We start from the raw sequence: 15679 nt of genomic DNA, 5'->3' as shown, positions 1-15679 counted from the left end.
GGTCATGTCATTATTATCGATAATTTACATTTTAGAAAATAGCAGATCTACAAGCTCACAACGCGTTGCTCTTGTACAGTATTATGTGACGCCAAAACCAGTTCAGAATAATCGCAATACCATTGCCGTGGTGGCACAGTAAGTATATATTTCAGGACTGTATCTTCACAACAACGCTCCTAAACAATATCTCTCTGTTGCCTCAGACATATGGTTCATTATATTTGTCGGCAAGTCCGTTATCAGACACTTTAGGCGGGGGGGAAGTGATTTTGATGCCTTGTGGATGAGAGAACACTTTAGAGTATACGAGCTGCCATCTGTCAGCCCGAAGAAGCACCTTCGCTACATTGTGAGGAGAGCCTTCAAGGCAACCTGTGTAAATCATCCTCAACACATGCTGATGTTTACAAGACGATTCTCTGCGGGGTTCTTTTGTGCATCTTGACAAGATCTGATTAGAACGGTTTATTTTTGTTTCTCCCCCACCACCTTCCACCCCATACCGGCTCTTCATCTCTCACCTGTTTCTCTCACCCCATCCTTCTCCAGTCCATGGTGGCGTTCCTAAAAGACCCCTCCGGGCCGCCGCTGTGGGAGGAGAACCAGGAGGCAAAAGACGTCGCCCACGTAGAGACGGAGAAAGTAAGTGAAACGCCCTGTTGCGGTGTAGGGGTGCAGCGGTTCAGTTAGCCCATGGTGCGGTTCAAACCTCAGTTTTTGGGTCACGATTTTGGTACAGTAAAAAAAATAATATGTATATATATATATATTTTTAGGGCTGTCAAACGAATATTCGATATTTGAATATTATTCGAATATTGGGAAAATATGTATATTCAAATATGAAAATTAATATTCGAATAAAAAAGTTTAAAAAAAAAGGAAATTGTTCATTTGACAGGGACAATACAAAAAACATATGTATCAAGTTATAAAAACAAACAAAATATATGTTTTATTGGATCCGAGCACTCGATACATTGTTATTTGTACTGTTTCTGTCAAAAAAAAGAAATATTTATAAAATGTTCTCTTTATTTTACTTATTGGCAATAAAAAGGTTTTTCTATTCAGACACATTCCAGTATTTTATGCCTTTCATTATTTTCAAAGAAAACATTTACCTTCATATCGCTGACTTTCATTATTATGCTCGAGGCAAAAAAAAATGAACCTTACGTCACATGTTCAGGGAATAGAGGGAAATACTGTCGCAAAGAAAAACATCGCTTCAAAGTTTAGTTCACGGCAATTAAACATCGGCATTTAAGGATGTGTGCTTTATAATGATTACAAGAAGTGTTCCTAATCTACAGCCATGGAGTACTTTGTTGGGACTGGTCTGACGAAAAGAATAACTTTTAATGAGCTCCTGCCGCGCCAGACTCTGTGAGAGAAACATGCAACCAGGTCTAGGAAAACCAGTCCAAAAGAAGCGACTATGGGCCACCGGTTACGTCTAATTCATTAGAGGTATTCGCTGGCCTTTTTGACATCCTCTCAAGAAGGGACACATTTGGATCAGTGTGTTTGCATGGCGTGCTGTGTGATAAGATGACAATGAAGTGCAGCGACGTGTCCACTTGTCCTCTCTCTATCTCACCGAGCAGGGCTTTTTTTTGTTTGTTTTTTTGTTTATAGTTTGACGCATAGACAGCCCGCCGTCTCACTCCTTAACCCATTAAGACCTGGAACTTTGTCATTTTTAGATTTGAGCTAAAAAAGCATTATTTTACACTTTGGGCTATTCAAAAATAGCAGATATACAAGCTCATAGATCTGCTATTTTTGAAAAATCGTGAAAATGTGTGCAAATCTTTGAATATATATATTTTTAAAGCGAACATTTTTAACTCAAATCTTTGCTTCTGGGGGGTCCCTGGAACAAAATATTTTGATGGGGGTCCGCGGCCAAATACATATCATTTTGGGGGTCCTTGACATGAAAAAGATTGAGCACCACTGATATAGAAACAAACGTTTTTTCAGAAAACTGTTGAGATTTAGGAGACATGTAGAATCGGCTTCAGGTCTCAATGGGTTAACAATGAAACCCCCGGCACTTAAAAGCAATACATCAGGGCTTCATCAAAGCTTCCCCACACTCAGACAGCACTCCAGTGGTCAGGTTCAGGTGGCATTCGTATCAATAACACCCACCGGCTGAGCACACACACAGACACACACACGCACACACACACAGACACAGACACAGACACACACACGTGCACGCACACACACACACAATCGCACAGAAATGAGACAAAATGTTTTGAAAAGCTGTCTAATTTAAGCCTTTAAGACCTGGAACGCATCTGTGTCACTTTTAGATTTGAGCTAAAAAAGCATTGTTTTACACTTTGGCTATTCAAAAATAGCAGATCTGCTATTTTTGAGAAATCGAGAAAATGTGTGCAAATCTTTGAATATATATTTTTTTCAAGCGAACATTTTTAACTCCAATCTTTCCTTCTAATCTGGGGGGGTTCCTGGAACTAAATATTTTGAGATGGGGGTCCGCGGCCAAATACATATAATTTTGGGGGTCCTTGACATGCAAACGTTTGAGAACCACTGATATAGAAACATAGGTTTTTCAGAAAACTGTTGGGATTTAGAAGACATTTTGTAGAATGGGCTTCAGGTCTTAATGGGTTAACCGACAATGCGGGTTTCTCCCTGCTCCTCTGCTTGTGCCTCGAGGCTGTTTTTCAAGGTGTCGACAGAAGATTGTGCTGACTATAAGTTTCAGCAAGTAGTCGAGCTCATGCAGGTTAATGATGAGGAGGAGAAACGTATCAAGTAATGGAGGAAAGAGCCTGCCTCCCCCTCCTCCTCCTCCTCCTCCTCCTCCTCCTGGGAGTAGGAAGAGGATGGCATAGCGTCTCCCTGCTGTCCAAAGCAGAATTGTCTCTTTTTTTTTTTTTGCTGATGTGGTGAGGTGACAGTACACAGTATATATAGACTATATGCTATTTGCTGATAATAATGCAAATGGTGCCTATGACTGCTTATTTATTTTTCAAGCTTTGCTGGGCAAAAAGGTATCAGGATTTAACAAATTCGTCATAAGAAATCTGGGAGGTCATTGTGTGATCGGTAATCTGTCTCAATTGCTTCCACGCCCTACCTGTATACAGTGGTGGAAGAAGTACTCGGATATTTTACTTAAGTAAAAGTAGCAATACCACAATATGAAAATACTCTGTTACAAGTAAAAGGCCTGTGTTCAACAATGTTACTGAAATTGCAAATGTGTATTGACCATTGGCATATGCAGGGAGTGAGGATGCCAATTCTTCACTTTTCCCAAATTTAAGCCGTTGATTAGCATTTTTGCCACAGGCTATGGGATCCGTAGTCATGGTTCCCGCAGGCTATGGGATCTGTAGTCGCGGACCCTTAGCCTGGATGGATGGTGGACAAAAATGAGGGTATGGACTAGTATAAATTACATGAACATTTTGTAAATCTGAATTGACAAAATTCATTAAAAACAATTCTTAAAAAAATCAATAAACCAGTAGTGGAGAGGGGAACACTAAAGATTGACTGCCATTTATGTTTCTTTATTATCTATTGGCTTTGTGTCAGTGAGATTTTATATCACACACACACACACACACACACACACACACACACACACACACACACACACACACACACACTATCTTGACCTCAGTTACAGTAAGTCTCCCTCAGTCTCCTTTACACATAGCGTACTTAATCATATACCGTACTCTCCAAAGTGAATGTACTGCCTGTGACATGTCCCTGTTTTACTGTACTGGAACTGGTGACACTGCACACAGTTCATATTTCCACAATCTTATTCAATCCAAAGAAATTCATCCTTCCACAAAGGAATGGTTCTTGTTCTCCTGCTTTTACTTTGTGGCTGCTGCATTAGCCCTTTAAGACCTGAGGCCGATTCTATAAAATGTCTATTTCTAGAATGTTTTTGAAAAAACATATGTTGCTATATGTCAGTGGTTCTCAAACCTTTTCATGTCAAGGACCCCCAAAATGATATGTATTTGGCCAAGGACCCCCATCTCAAAATATTTTGTTCCAGGGACCCCCAGAAGCAAAGATTTGAGTTACAAATGTTTGCTTGAAAAAAAAATATATTAATAGATTTGCACACATTTTTACGATTTCTCAAAAATAGCAGATCTACAAGCTCATAGCGCGGCACTCGGTGCCGCGCTATGAGCTTGTAGATCTGCTATTTTTGACTAGCTAAAGTGTAGAATAATGCTTTTTTTTCTCAAATCAAAAAATGACACACATGCTTCTCCTTCGTCTTAATGGGTTAAATATTTTCTCGTATTGATGGAGTTTGTCTGTCTGTCTGTCTCTCTCTCTCTCACACACACACCTCTCTCTCCTGTCCATTATTTTTCCAGGACTTCAGAAAGCTGCTGAAGAGGGAGGAGAGGCCGATCCTCATGATGTTCTATGCCCCCTGTGAGTCCTGCATTTTCATGTGTTGGTCAATAGTTCACAGGTTGTTATTGGGAACAAGGGGCTCTCTTGGCTGCTGAAGTACACTGTGCTGCAAGAGGACGTCACAGGAGATACAGTGTATGTGTATGAGTGTCCAAAAAGCACACAAACTCCTAGCCTGATTATCAGCCTGAAGCTGCGTGGAGCTTCAGTCTGAAATTGGCTGCAGTGTCGGCGATAACAAGGGGGAGGGGATTCGAATTTCCCTAAACCAATCGCAAGAGATCCACGGATCCGCCTACTTTAAATTACATTACAGTCATTTAGCAGACGCTTTTATCCAAAGCGACTTACAATAAGTGCATTCAACATAGGTAGGAAACGAAAACTACTAATCACCAGAAGTCTTAAGTGCATTTTCTGCAAAAACAAGCAACCAAGAGTATACCTAGCGCTAAGGTAAAAGTGCAATATATCAGCTACCTATTTCCTTAAACAGATGAGACAAAATAGCTAAGTCAAATGAGCACGAGCTAAAACAAATAATTGTATCGACTAAACAAGATCCAATAAAACAATACAACAATAAAACAAGCGTTCATACAACTAGTTAACAACAAGTAGGCCAGGCAAAGAGGAAGGGTAGTGTTGGGGCGGTTGAACACCAGACGAGCCGCAGCTTTCTGAACAAGCGCCTACATCTGAGATCATCTGAGATTGTTTTAGCAGATATTCGCTGATTGCCTGGGTCGTTAGACCCACCCCCACCCCCACCTCCGACTCTCTTTGGACGGTACTTTTTGTATCGAAGATATCCTAGGCTCACATTTCATCACCAGACCAAGAGGCTATGGTTTGGAACCAGGCTGCACAACTCCAGACACAAGAACCAAAAAAAGATTATCATTTTTTTCTTACTAGGTGGATCAAATAGATAGAATTGGCTTTGTCATTGTGTGCGATTGAACCTACTGTATATCATAACTAATGACTAGAGGAGGTGATCACTGCACACACTATCATTCTCGCTAGTCTTTGAAGATGCTTTACATGTTTTCTCACATTTTCAATGATGTTCAGTAAGAGTGTCATTTGGCTTAGTAAATAAGGGACTATACTTGCACTGGGCAGGCAGTTGGTGTTCAATAATGAAAGCCTGGATGTTCTTGTATTAGATTGTTCAGTTAATAGCCATTGGTTCAATACATCATAGCATAGGGATGGACAATTAATCGGTCATCATATCGGTATCGGCCGATGTTGGCCTTAAAATGCAATATCGGTGTCGAAACGAATATATATCGTTTTTTTTTAAATAATAATTATGGTGATTTTTCTTTTTTAAAGCCTGAAAAAGCCTTTTGTGATGATGAAGGCTGCAGATTCTATCAGTGTTTTCTGGGGAAGCTTTCAAAAGGGTCAACAAGTTGGAACATTTTTAAATAAAAATACTTCTTTCAAGCTGTCTGTGTTGGGATATGGGCCAACATTTCAATAACGGTGCAACCCTAGTTTTGGAATAAAGAGGCATTGCTTTTCAGTTTTTATATGCCTTTTCCAGAATGGACAACATTATTATATTTGTTTAATACAGAATGAGATCATATCGACATCGGTTTATATCGATTATTGGCCATAACAGCAATTCTTATATCGGACATCGATATCGGCCAGAAATGTCATATCGCCCATCCCTCTCTCACAGTTACCACACAGCAAGCACATATTCATAGGAAGCGTCTCCCCCGATGGGCCACAATCTTTTGTCATCTTCTCTATTGATGTGTTGTGAATGAAGAGTCCACTGACATCCCCTGTAATAACTTTTTATTCTCCTTTGTGTTTTTTGGGGGATAGGGTGTGGCGTGTGCAAGAGAATGCAGCCCATTTTTCAGCAAGCAGCCACAGAGACCAAAGGAAAATACGTAAGTCGGCGAAAACGTTCTCTGTTCGTAGGCCCAGGTTTTCAGAAGCTGTCATACCCTTTTTTATGTTCCAGTTATCATTCCCTTAGCTTTGTTTGATTGGCTCGGGGTCAGATTTGAACTGGAAACACCTTCACATGTATTTCCAATTCAAATCGTCTGCTGAGCTTTCCATTTTCGAATGCCTAGACATAAGTAACTCAAAAGTAATCTAATGAGTAACTTTGCAGTGATATTGTAAAGTACCCTTACTTTAAAATGATGGTTCAATTAATTGAAAATGACTAGTAATATGCAATACATTAGATTTTGAAAGTAACTTGACCTACACTTTCATAGGTTAGCTCGCCACACAAGTAAAGCCAATTGCTCGAATCCAGATTTGTTTTAATATGTTTTCATTATTTTCATTTACTTTAAAACAGCTCGGCCCCATTGTGTTTGTTTAAACATTGGGATGATCTATAAGCATTATCCAGCACCTCTCCACACTGCTGGAATTAAATTGTGCTTCATGTGTGTTCTGGCTTTTATTAAGCCACCAGCACAATTGCAGCAGTTTATTTAAAAGCCTGCACGCTCGCCCAGCACTCTTTTTCTCTCTTACAAACTGTTAAGTCTATTACAGTGTGGCAGGGGTATCAGATGGGCTTCTTATCCGATGCCGAGCTGCATGATTTACTTAATACTGAAAACTACAGCCACTATTATAGTCTAATCTCTTCATGGATTAACCCATTCAGACCCGGAACGCATCTTTGTTGTCATTTTTAGATTGCTTTGGCTCTTCAAAAAATAGCAGATATATAAGCTCATAGCGCGGCACCGAGTGCCGGGTGGTCCTTGACATGAAAAAAGTTTGAGAACCACTGATATTATAGCAACATAATAAAATATTAAAAAACTGTTTAGAAGACATTTGTAGAATCCCCTAGAAGCAAAGATTTAAAAAAAAGGTTAAAAACGTTCGCTTTAAAAAATATATATATATTCAAAGATTTGCACAAATTTTCACGATAAAAAAAAAATAGCAGATCTACAAGCTCACAGATGCGTTCCCGGTCTTAATGGATTAAAAGGCTCTTCAGACCACGCTAGAGGCTATGCGCGGAGTCGCGTTCCATTCCCTGCTTCCTCCGCTCTCCCCGTTCTCATCGGTCACCTAAACACCTTTAAGGGTGAAACCGAAGCCGGAGTCGGAGCGCTGTGTGTGGCACGCTGGACGCGGGAGGATTAGGTGTGTCTGCTCTGCTGCCTGCTAGACGATGAAATGATCTTTGAGCAGCACTTGAGAGATGCAGGATGCCCTGGATCAAGATCGATGGCACTCAGCGTGAACCGCCTTGGAAAACAAAGTCCTTGTGTTCATAAACACCTGGCTGATGAGAGAGCTCGGAGTTCGATTTGCTGTGGGGGGGGGGGGGGGGGTCATTCATTTTGTGTTGTTGTTGGGGATATGGTTTATCCCTGCTTCTGTTCAGAATAGACTATGCGCAGCAGCCATATTAGGAATGAATTGGGCCCCTTCTTACTTCCTTCACAGGTGTTACCAATGATACTAATTAAGGCTCTGTTCCATTTAGTGTGGCATAGTGGTTGTCTTATTTTCAAGGACCCCCTTTAACTCTGAAAGTGTACAAATGGAACCAAATGGACCCGTAAGGGTCCATTTGGTTCCATTTGTACACTCTCAGAGTTACACACCCACCATAAGGGGCCATTTGGGAACCAAAATGGAGTGTTTCTAGTGAGCCAACATGCACAATATCAGCACCCTGACCAGAATGGAACAGAGCCTTCATTAGTATCATTGGTAACACCTGTGAAGGAAGTAAGAAGAGGCCCAATTTCTTTACAATATGGCTGCTGTGCATAGAGCGTATTAAAATACTATCCTTTTGGGAAAGGAAATATAGACTGATATGTGTTACAATCCAACAATTTAATTAAAAAGTTATGTGAACCACAACCATCTGGCGTCCCTATTCTGGGCAAATTTATGTCAAAACCTTTCAATTAATGAATTTATTCAAAAATACCACATCTACAAGCTCGTTGTTAGCTATTCTCGCTATAGAGCACCGAAGTCTGACGTAATTTACACATCCTAGGTTTGTCTACCTGGTTCGCGGTTTTCCACCCCCATTATGAATCCCCATAGACGTATTTAATATCGCGTCAAATAAGAACTGTGTTCCAAAAATAAACAAATGATCCTGGCGGTTTAACTCTTATGGATATGAAGCATCAACTGACGGTGAGAAAACGATAATGTTACTTCCGCCGAATTACTTAAATTTTCGCCAGAAACGGACTGTATCAAATATAAGTGACGGACTATAATAAACTATACAGAACCTCCTCCCTGACAATATCGCTCAGACAGTTTGTTTATTTTTGGACCACAATTCTTATATGAGACGATTCTATGATGACCCAATGTTATTCTCCATAGAGAAATTACTTTACGAACCTGGGGATGAACGAGTGACGTCAGGACTTCTGTACTCTATTTGTTAAGACAATGCCCCCCCCCCCCCTCCCTCTTTCATCTTTTTACAAATCAAACCCTGGCCTAATGTAAGTGAGAGAGAGAGAGAGAGAGAGAGAGAGAGAGAGAGAGAGAGAGAGAGGCAGCTGGATAAGGAGACAATGAATTAGATTGGCACATCCCATTTGCCTCTCACGGAGCAGGAAATGAATGGAAAGATAATTAGACGTGTTTTTGTTTGAGTTTCGTTTATTTTATTTTTTTCAAGCAGGCCGACTGTGTTCAAGCCCCTCATTTTGGAGATTAACATAATGGGCGCGATTAGCTCCGACGTGCGCAGCACCGTGTGTGCACATAAGCGCTCATGCATACAATCTACAGACACACTTCATGACGGTGTTTGTTTTGTCTCTGTATGTGTGTGTGTGTGTGTGCCTTTTGTGCATGCATGCTTGTGTGGAAGCCAATTATCAGTGATGAGAAGAGAAACGATGAGAAGAGAAACGATGAGCAGCGGACATCCAGGTCGTCGCATACATTTCTACCACCATCATAGTTTTAGGAATGCATTAAGGCCATGTCTGAAGTGGTGCATCGTATCAGATTTAGAGCCTGAGGGAGCAAATCGCTGGGGTGCATTTTTTTTTTGCATTTGACCATTTGTGGGTTGTACTTAGAAATTGTATCCCCTATCTGTTCTGGATACCAAAACTAATTAGTGCAATTTGGTAAGAAATGTACTGTTTCTTTGATCTACTGTGTAGGATTTACTTTAGCTGCTTATAATTACTGCATTCTATATTATAGAATGTAGATAATATTTAGGCCTCTAACTGAAAATAGGCTCGATCTCTTGGCTGCAATCCTTATGATAGACCTGGAGTTGTATTTTTCAAAAACAATATTATACCCTCCGGGTTGAAACTCCTTATTGTCAGGGGAAAAGAATGAGCCTTTGTGTATCATTCTGTGGAGATGTGGTTGTCTACACTGTGTACCCTCCCACATGACCATCTGTACGCGTTAGCAGTGACACCCGAGCGTGGAGAAAATTGGGAATCGGTTCATTGGGTGAAAAGGGGAAAGAGATCAAACGATTGAAGAAAAATAATGTAACTTTCCTACAAGCTTGGGCAAACGTTTTGCTGTTTTTAGCTCTCATCGTGTCTGTTATTTATGATTGATACAGTAGGAACAATACTACAGTAGGCCAAAGAGATGACATTACACCATCAATAAGAAGCAGTACAAAAACAGGTTGCGACTCGTGATCGGGGGACATACACTATAGGCATATGGGAACAAACTCCAAACAAATAGTTATTTCATGGACGGGTCCCTTATTGATGGCATAAGTGATAATTGACGTTTCACCACTGCCTTCACCTCAGCATCCATTTCTGCTCTCCTATTCAGAGTAATCCATCCTTATATCTCTAATTACGCAAGTTGTACTGATGACCTTCCTCTCTCTCTCTCTCTCCTCTCTCTATCCTCTTATCCGTCTCCTATTCCCTTCATCCCCTCCTCTCCATCTCACTATTGCTCTCCGTCCATCTTCTTTAAACCCCCCTCCACCCCCCCCTCCACCCGCTAGGTGCTGGCGGGCATGAACGTGCACCCCGCTGAATTCGATGGCCTCAAGCAGGAGTACGACGTCAAGGGCTACCCGACCTTCTGCTACTTCGAGTGAGTTTGCACGCTCGCTCTCATCCGTCTCACTTTTAAGTCATTGAGACCTGAAGCCGATTCTACATGTCTCCTAAATCCCAGCAGTTTTCTGAAAAAACGTTTGTTTCTATATCAGTGGTGCTCAATCTTTTTCATGTCAAGGACCCCCAAAATGTATATGTATTTGGCCGCGGACCCCCATCAAAATATTTTGTTCCAGGGACCCCCAGAAGCAAAGATTTGAGTTAAAAATGTTCGCTTTAAAACGATATATATTCAAAGATTTGCACACATTTTCACGATTTTTCAAAAATAGCAGATCTACAAGCTCGTAGCGCGGCACTCGGTGCCGCGCTATGAGCTTGTATATCTGCTATTTTTGAATAGCCCAAAGTGTAAAATAATGCTTTTTAGCTCAAATCTAAAAATGAGACGGTTCCAGGTCTTAATGGGTTAAGTCTCCGGTTCTTACTCAGCCCTCCCTCAGCCACTTCTTGCCGTTGTAGTAGCACCAGTCGTGGCCACTTCAGACACCCAGGTTCTTCTGACTGCATACACAGCAGGAGGATGACAGACATGGGTCTTACGGGATGTTTGTTAATGCAGGCGTCACCTCCCCACCAGTGTTGGACAAAGTACTCAACCCAGTCAAAAGTACAGATAGATTCTCCTGCTCAGACATTACTCGACTGCAAGTGAAAGTTGCTCTGTCAAAATTGTACTCGAGTTAAACTACTGGCGTACTTACTCCCAAAAAGCACATGCTTTTAAAAATACAGTGTTCAAAAGTGCATATTTCAAAGTACATTCTTTATTATTCTTCTTCATTTATTCTCCTTTCCAATTCCCCCCTCCAGCGCCCCCTGGAGGCCCGCCTTTGAAAACTCTTGTGTTGTTAGCACTCATTCTCTACTCAGGCTTCCTGGACCGTCTCTATCATCCCCATCTCCACATTAAACGCTCTCCCCTTCCAGACTGGCCTTTTAATTAGACTGGGGCTGATTAAGTGCCCCTGTGGTTGGTGTGTGTGTGTGTGTGTGTGTGTGTTGGTGTGTGTGTTGGTGTGTGTGTGTGTGTGTGTGTGTGTGTGTGTGTGTGTGTGTGTGTGTGTGAGAATTAACCCATTAAGACCTGGAACGCATCTGTGTCATTTTTAGACTTGAGCTAAAAAGCATTATTTTACACTTTGGCTATTCAAAAATAGCAGATCTACAAGCTCGTAGCGCAGCACCGAGTGCCGCGCTACGAGCTTGTAGATCTGCTATTTTTGAAAAATCGAGCAAATGTGTGCAAATCTTTGAATTTTAAAGCGAACATTTTTAACTCAAATCTTTGCTTCTGGGGGTCCCTGGAACAAAATATTTTGAGATGGGGGTCGGCGGCCAAATACATATAATTTTGACCTGAAAAAGTTTGAGAACCACTGATACAGAAACATACGTTTTTTCAGAATACTGTTGGGATTTAGAAGACATTTATAGAATCGGCTTCGGGTCTTAAAGGGTTAAGTACAAGCATGTGTGTCTGAGCCAGAGCCAGTCTGTTAGCCCGCGAGCACATTAGTGTCAGTGCCTGGACTAAGCTAACGACCATCCGGGCCCATTGGCTTCAGTAATGAGCCCCCTCACTGATAAACACGGGCTAATCACTGCGGGGCGAATCGGGCATCAACACCGCTGGAGTTATCTGCCCGTTTGCACCTGCTCTCCGAGCAGGCAGCCAGCGCTTCAAGGTCTTATACACCGTTTCTTTGTCTTCGGGATGACGGACTGCTTGTTGCATCCCCGGTTCAACAGCGTCGTCGGTCTTGTGTACACGGCGGCTACACAAGATTCAAACTGTAATTCAACTTCCCAATGTCCTTCCCGGTGTCCTTTAATCCATTAAGACCTGGAACGCATCTGTGTCATTTTTAGATTTGAGCTAAAAAAGCATTATTTTACACTTTGGGCTATTGAAAAATAGCAAATATACAAGCTCATAGCGCGGCACCGAGTGCCGCGCTATGAGCTTGTAGATCTGGTATTTATGAAAAATCGTGAAAATGTGTCCAAATCTTTGAATATATGCATTATTTTAGAGCGAACTTTCTTAACTCAAATCTTTGCTTCTTGGCGGTCCCTGGAACAAAATATTTTGAGATGTGGGTTGGCGGCCAAATACATATCATTTGGGGGGGGTCCTTGACATGAAAAAGTTTGAGGACATATGATGTAGAAACATACGTTTTTCAGAATACTGTTTAGAAGGCATTTGTAGAATCGGCTTCAGGTCTTAATGGGTTAACCACAAATGCAGGCTGAAACAATGCAGTAAAGTACATTTATTTGACATTCACTCGAGTCAGTGTTCTTACACACAGTCACACACACACACACTGTTTTACAGCGCAAGGTAAAAAACTAATGCCAATCAAGATGATCCACCTCCTAGATGGTGGATGATTGTCTAAGCAGCGTGGCGAGAAAGCGTCAGGTTAACGGAAAATCTTCCTTCGAAGCTCCAAATCCGAGATGTATTTTAATGCTGTACCAACTAGTACCATTCAGTGTCCATCTCAAGCACAGTCGCCACGGGACTTATTGCCCTCTGTGTTTCCGAGGTTAACACTGTCCCAGGGACAGTTAAAAATGACAGTGATTCTCTGGCGTTCTTCCTTGCCACTACATCCACTATCCAGTATCATTCCACGCACAAGAAAGAGCAGAGTCGATAATGAAAGTTATTACCTTTTGATGAAAATCTCCTGCCAGGCTCTCACACGCACTTCTACTACTTCTCCCAGGCGATCTGAATCTTTTCTCACACTTCGCACACTGTTGAATTGCTGTTTTTCCCACTCATTTCTAATTCATGGCGCCGGTGCAATATATCTTGTCATATCGCATGCGCTTTTTGGCACACATCTCCTATAAAATAAAAGATGGGGTAAGAAATCTGTCATAGTTGAACTTTCAGTCTGAGCCTTTTGTTTGCCTTTTCCTTTCAGTTTTTGAGACAGTTTTGTTACATTTCCAAAAGGTTTGACCCTGCTTTCCGGGGTCGTAGCGTTACAGTATTCATACAGTATTCTCTGGATTTAGAAGAGGATATGAGAGAGCTGGGGCAGTCTAAACTCAACTCTGTTCATGTTTCTGCTTCCCTGCTGTGTTTGGATTCCTATTTTTTCTCCCCCCCCCCTGCAAAACACATGACCTGCATTAGTGTGGTTTCCTCAGTGTCTCTCTGACTTCCACAGTTCCAGTGATGGAGCGTTCCTGCCAGATGTTATAGAGATCCCTTTCTTGTGCTCTTTTGTCCTTTTTTTTTTTAGAAAGGGGAAGTTTCTTCACCACTATGAAAACTACGGGGGCACAGCCAAGGACATCGCCGACTGGTTGAGGAAGTGAGTATTACGAGCCATGTTGTCGCGCATAAACACACACTCATGATTGCTCACAACCTATAGGTTTCGAACCTATATAGGTTCCAAACGTAGAGTTTACCCCTAGCTGTAGTCAGGGGTTGCCAGATCTGCTTATTATAATTTCCCCGCAAGATTTTATTTGAAAATAGCAGCTCTACAAGCTCACAACGCGTCGCATCGCGACGCGTTGTGAGCTTGTAGAGCTGCTATTTTCAAATAGCTGATGTATATGTTGAAGTGCTCATGTGGCCCATAGTGGCTTCTTTCGGGCTGGTTTTCCTAGACCTGGTTGCTTGTTTCTCTCACAGAATCTGGCAACACCGGCTGTAGTTTCTTTTGTTACCTGCTTCAAAGAGAGGGGGCTAGCATCAGTACGACTGTATTTTGCTTCTTAACCTCTTTCTATCCACTCTAGATAATGTCATGTCATCTGTCCTCTCTCTCGGTCCTCTTCTTTCATTTTGCGCTCCTCTCTCGGCCCTGCATCTGCCTCGTCTATCTACTACAACCACTCTGTTTCCTCACCCATCCATCACTCTCACCTAGCCTCCACGGCAACCTCCACCATGGCACCTCCCCTCCCCTTCCAACCCCCCACCCCACCCCAACCCGGGCTGGCAGGCAGCCACAGACACCTGCACACACGGGCTCCACTGAGCAGAGGTTTTCACAGGAAAGCAGTCGAGCAAGCAAGTGAGGATGATGTTTGAGGAAATGCCCCCCCGATAGGCCGAGATCTCCCTCCACAGACACACAGGAGCTGTGCAAGGCAGCAGCTACAGATGCATGACACCCCGCCCCACCTCTTCCCCCTGTAATCAGCCTCTCACGGCTTTCTGGAATGGTCCCATGCTCAGCTCCACTGCACATACTGTAGTAGCATCGTTTAACGTTTGCTCAATAATGCCTCGGTATCCACACACACACACTCACACACACACACACACACACACACACACACACACACACACACACACACACACACACACACACACACACACACACACACAGAGGAGGCCAGCTCAGGCCAACCTCACAGGCCAGAAGAGGGTAAATCTTTGATGCGCACAACAACCCCTCAGATAGCAGTAAGTATGCATGTGCAGAGATGAGCTGCTGAGAGTCGGGGAAGATAAACCGCCACAGCGTGTGTTTTTGAGATGTCTCTGCGGCAACATTACCGCCATAATGTAAAGTCATTACGGGGAGGAGCAAGAAGTGTTCGGGCCAGTTTGTCCGCCAGTCAAGGAAGGGAAGGAATTGCACCCGATTGTTGCCAAGAAACATCAACATCACACAGAACGCTCTGCGTTTCGGAAAGGAAATCATTTATGTATCTTTCAGTCCCGTGATACCACTGGACGTTTTATGTGTCGGACATAGATGGACAGCATGGGACAGATGGCGTTCTTCTGGGTAAGCCGATTGTCTTCTAGGAAAAGAGGCGTCCGTCCTAAGCCCACCCCAGTTGTACAGTTCTTGACATTTTATGAAGACATATACCCTCATGGGCTTTAAGCGGATTTGTGCGCACACACACACACTCTCACACACATGCGTGCGTGAGAGATGACGGGAAAAGCCTGCATCGGCATGGGTCTGTGTGCTTATGCAGTTTGCAGACATGTATTTCCGCGTGTTTGTGTGTGCGTGTGTGTGTGTGCGTGTGTGCGTGCGTATACCCTTGTTTACCAGTATATAGACTTGTTCTTGGCTGTACAGGAGGGTGCTCTG

The 15679-nt window shown here is 42.5% G+C and overlaps 1 protein-coding gene across 1 annotated transcript in view; it reads left to right on the top strand.

Annotated features, from left to right (window-relative positions):
* Positions 1–15679, top strand: part of pdia5 (protein disulfide isomerase family A, member 5) — a 68416-nt gene that overhangs the window by 22130 nt on the left and 30607 nt on the right. Inside the window, exons 6-10 of the mRNA XM_084085286.1 lie at positions 553–645; positions 4413–4473; positions 6310–6377; positions 10466–10557; positions 13853–13924. Of these exons, the coding sequence (XP_083941412.1) occupies positions 553–645; positions 4413–4473; positions 6310–6377; positions 10466–10557; positions 13853–13924 (386 nt within the window). The remainder of the gene's footprint in view (positions 1–552; positions 646–4412; positions 4474–6309; positions 6378–10465; positions 10558–13852; positions 13925–15679) is intronic.

Source organism: Gymnoscopelus microlampas (genome assembly GCF_963454915.1).
Source record: "Gymnoscopelus microlampas genome assembly, chromosome: 17".
Classification (NCBI taxonomy): domain Eukaryota; kingdom Metazoa; phylum Chordata; class Actinopteri; order Myctophiformes; family Myctophidae; genus Gymnoscopelus; species Gymnoscopelus microlampas.
The sequence above is the reverse complement of the archived record's forward strand: the minus strand, read 5'-3'. Positions and strand labels throughout refer to the sequence as shown.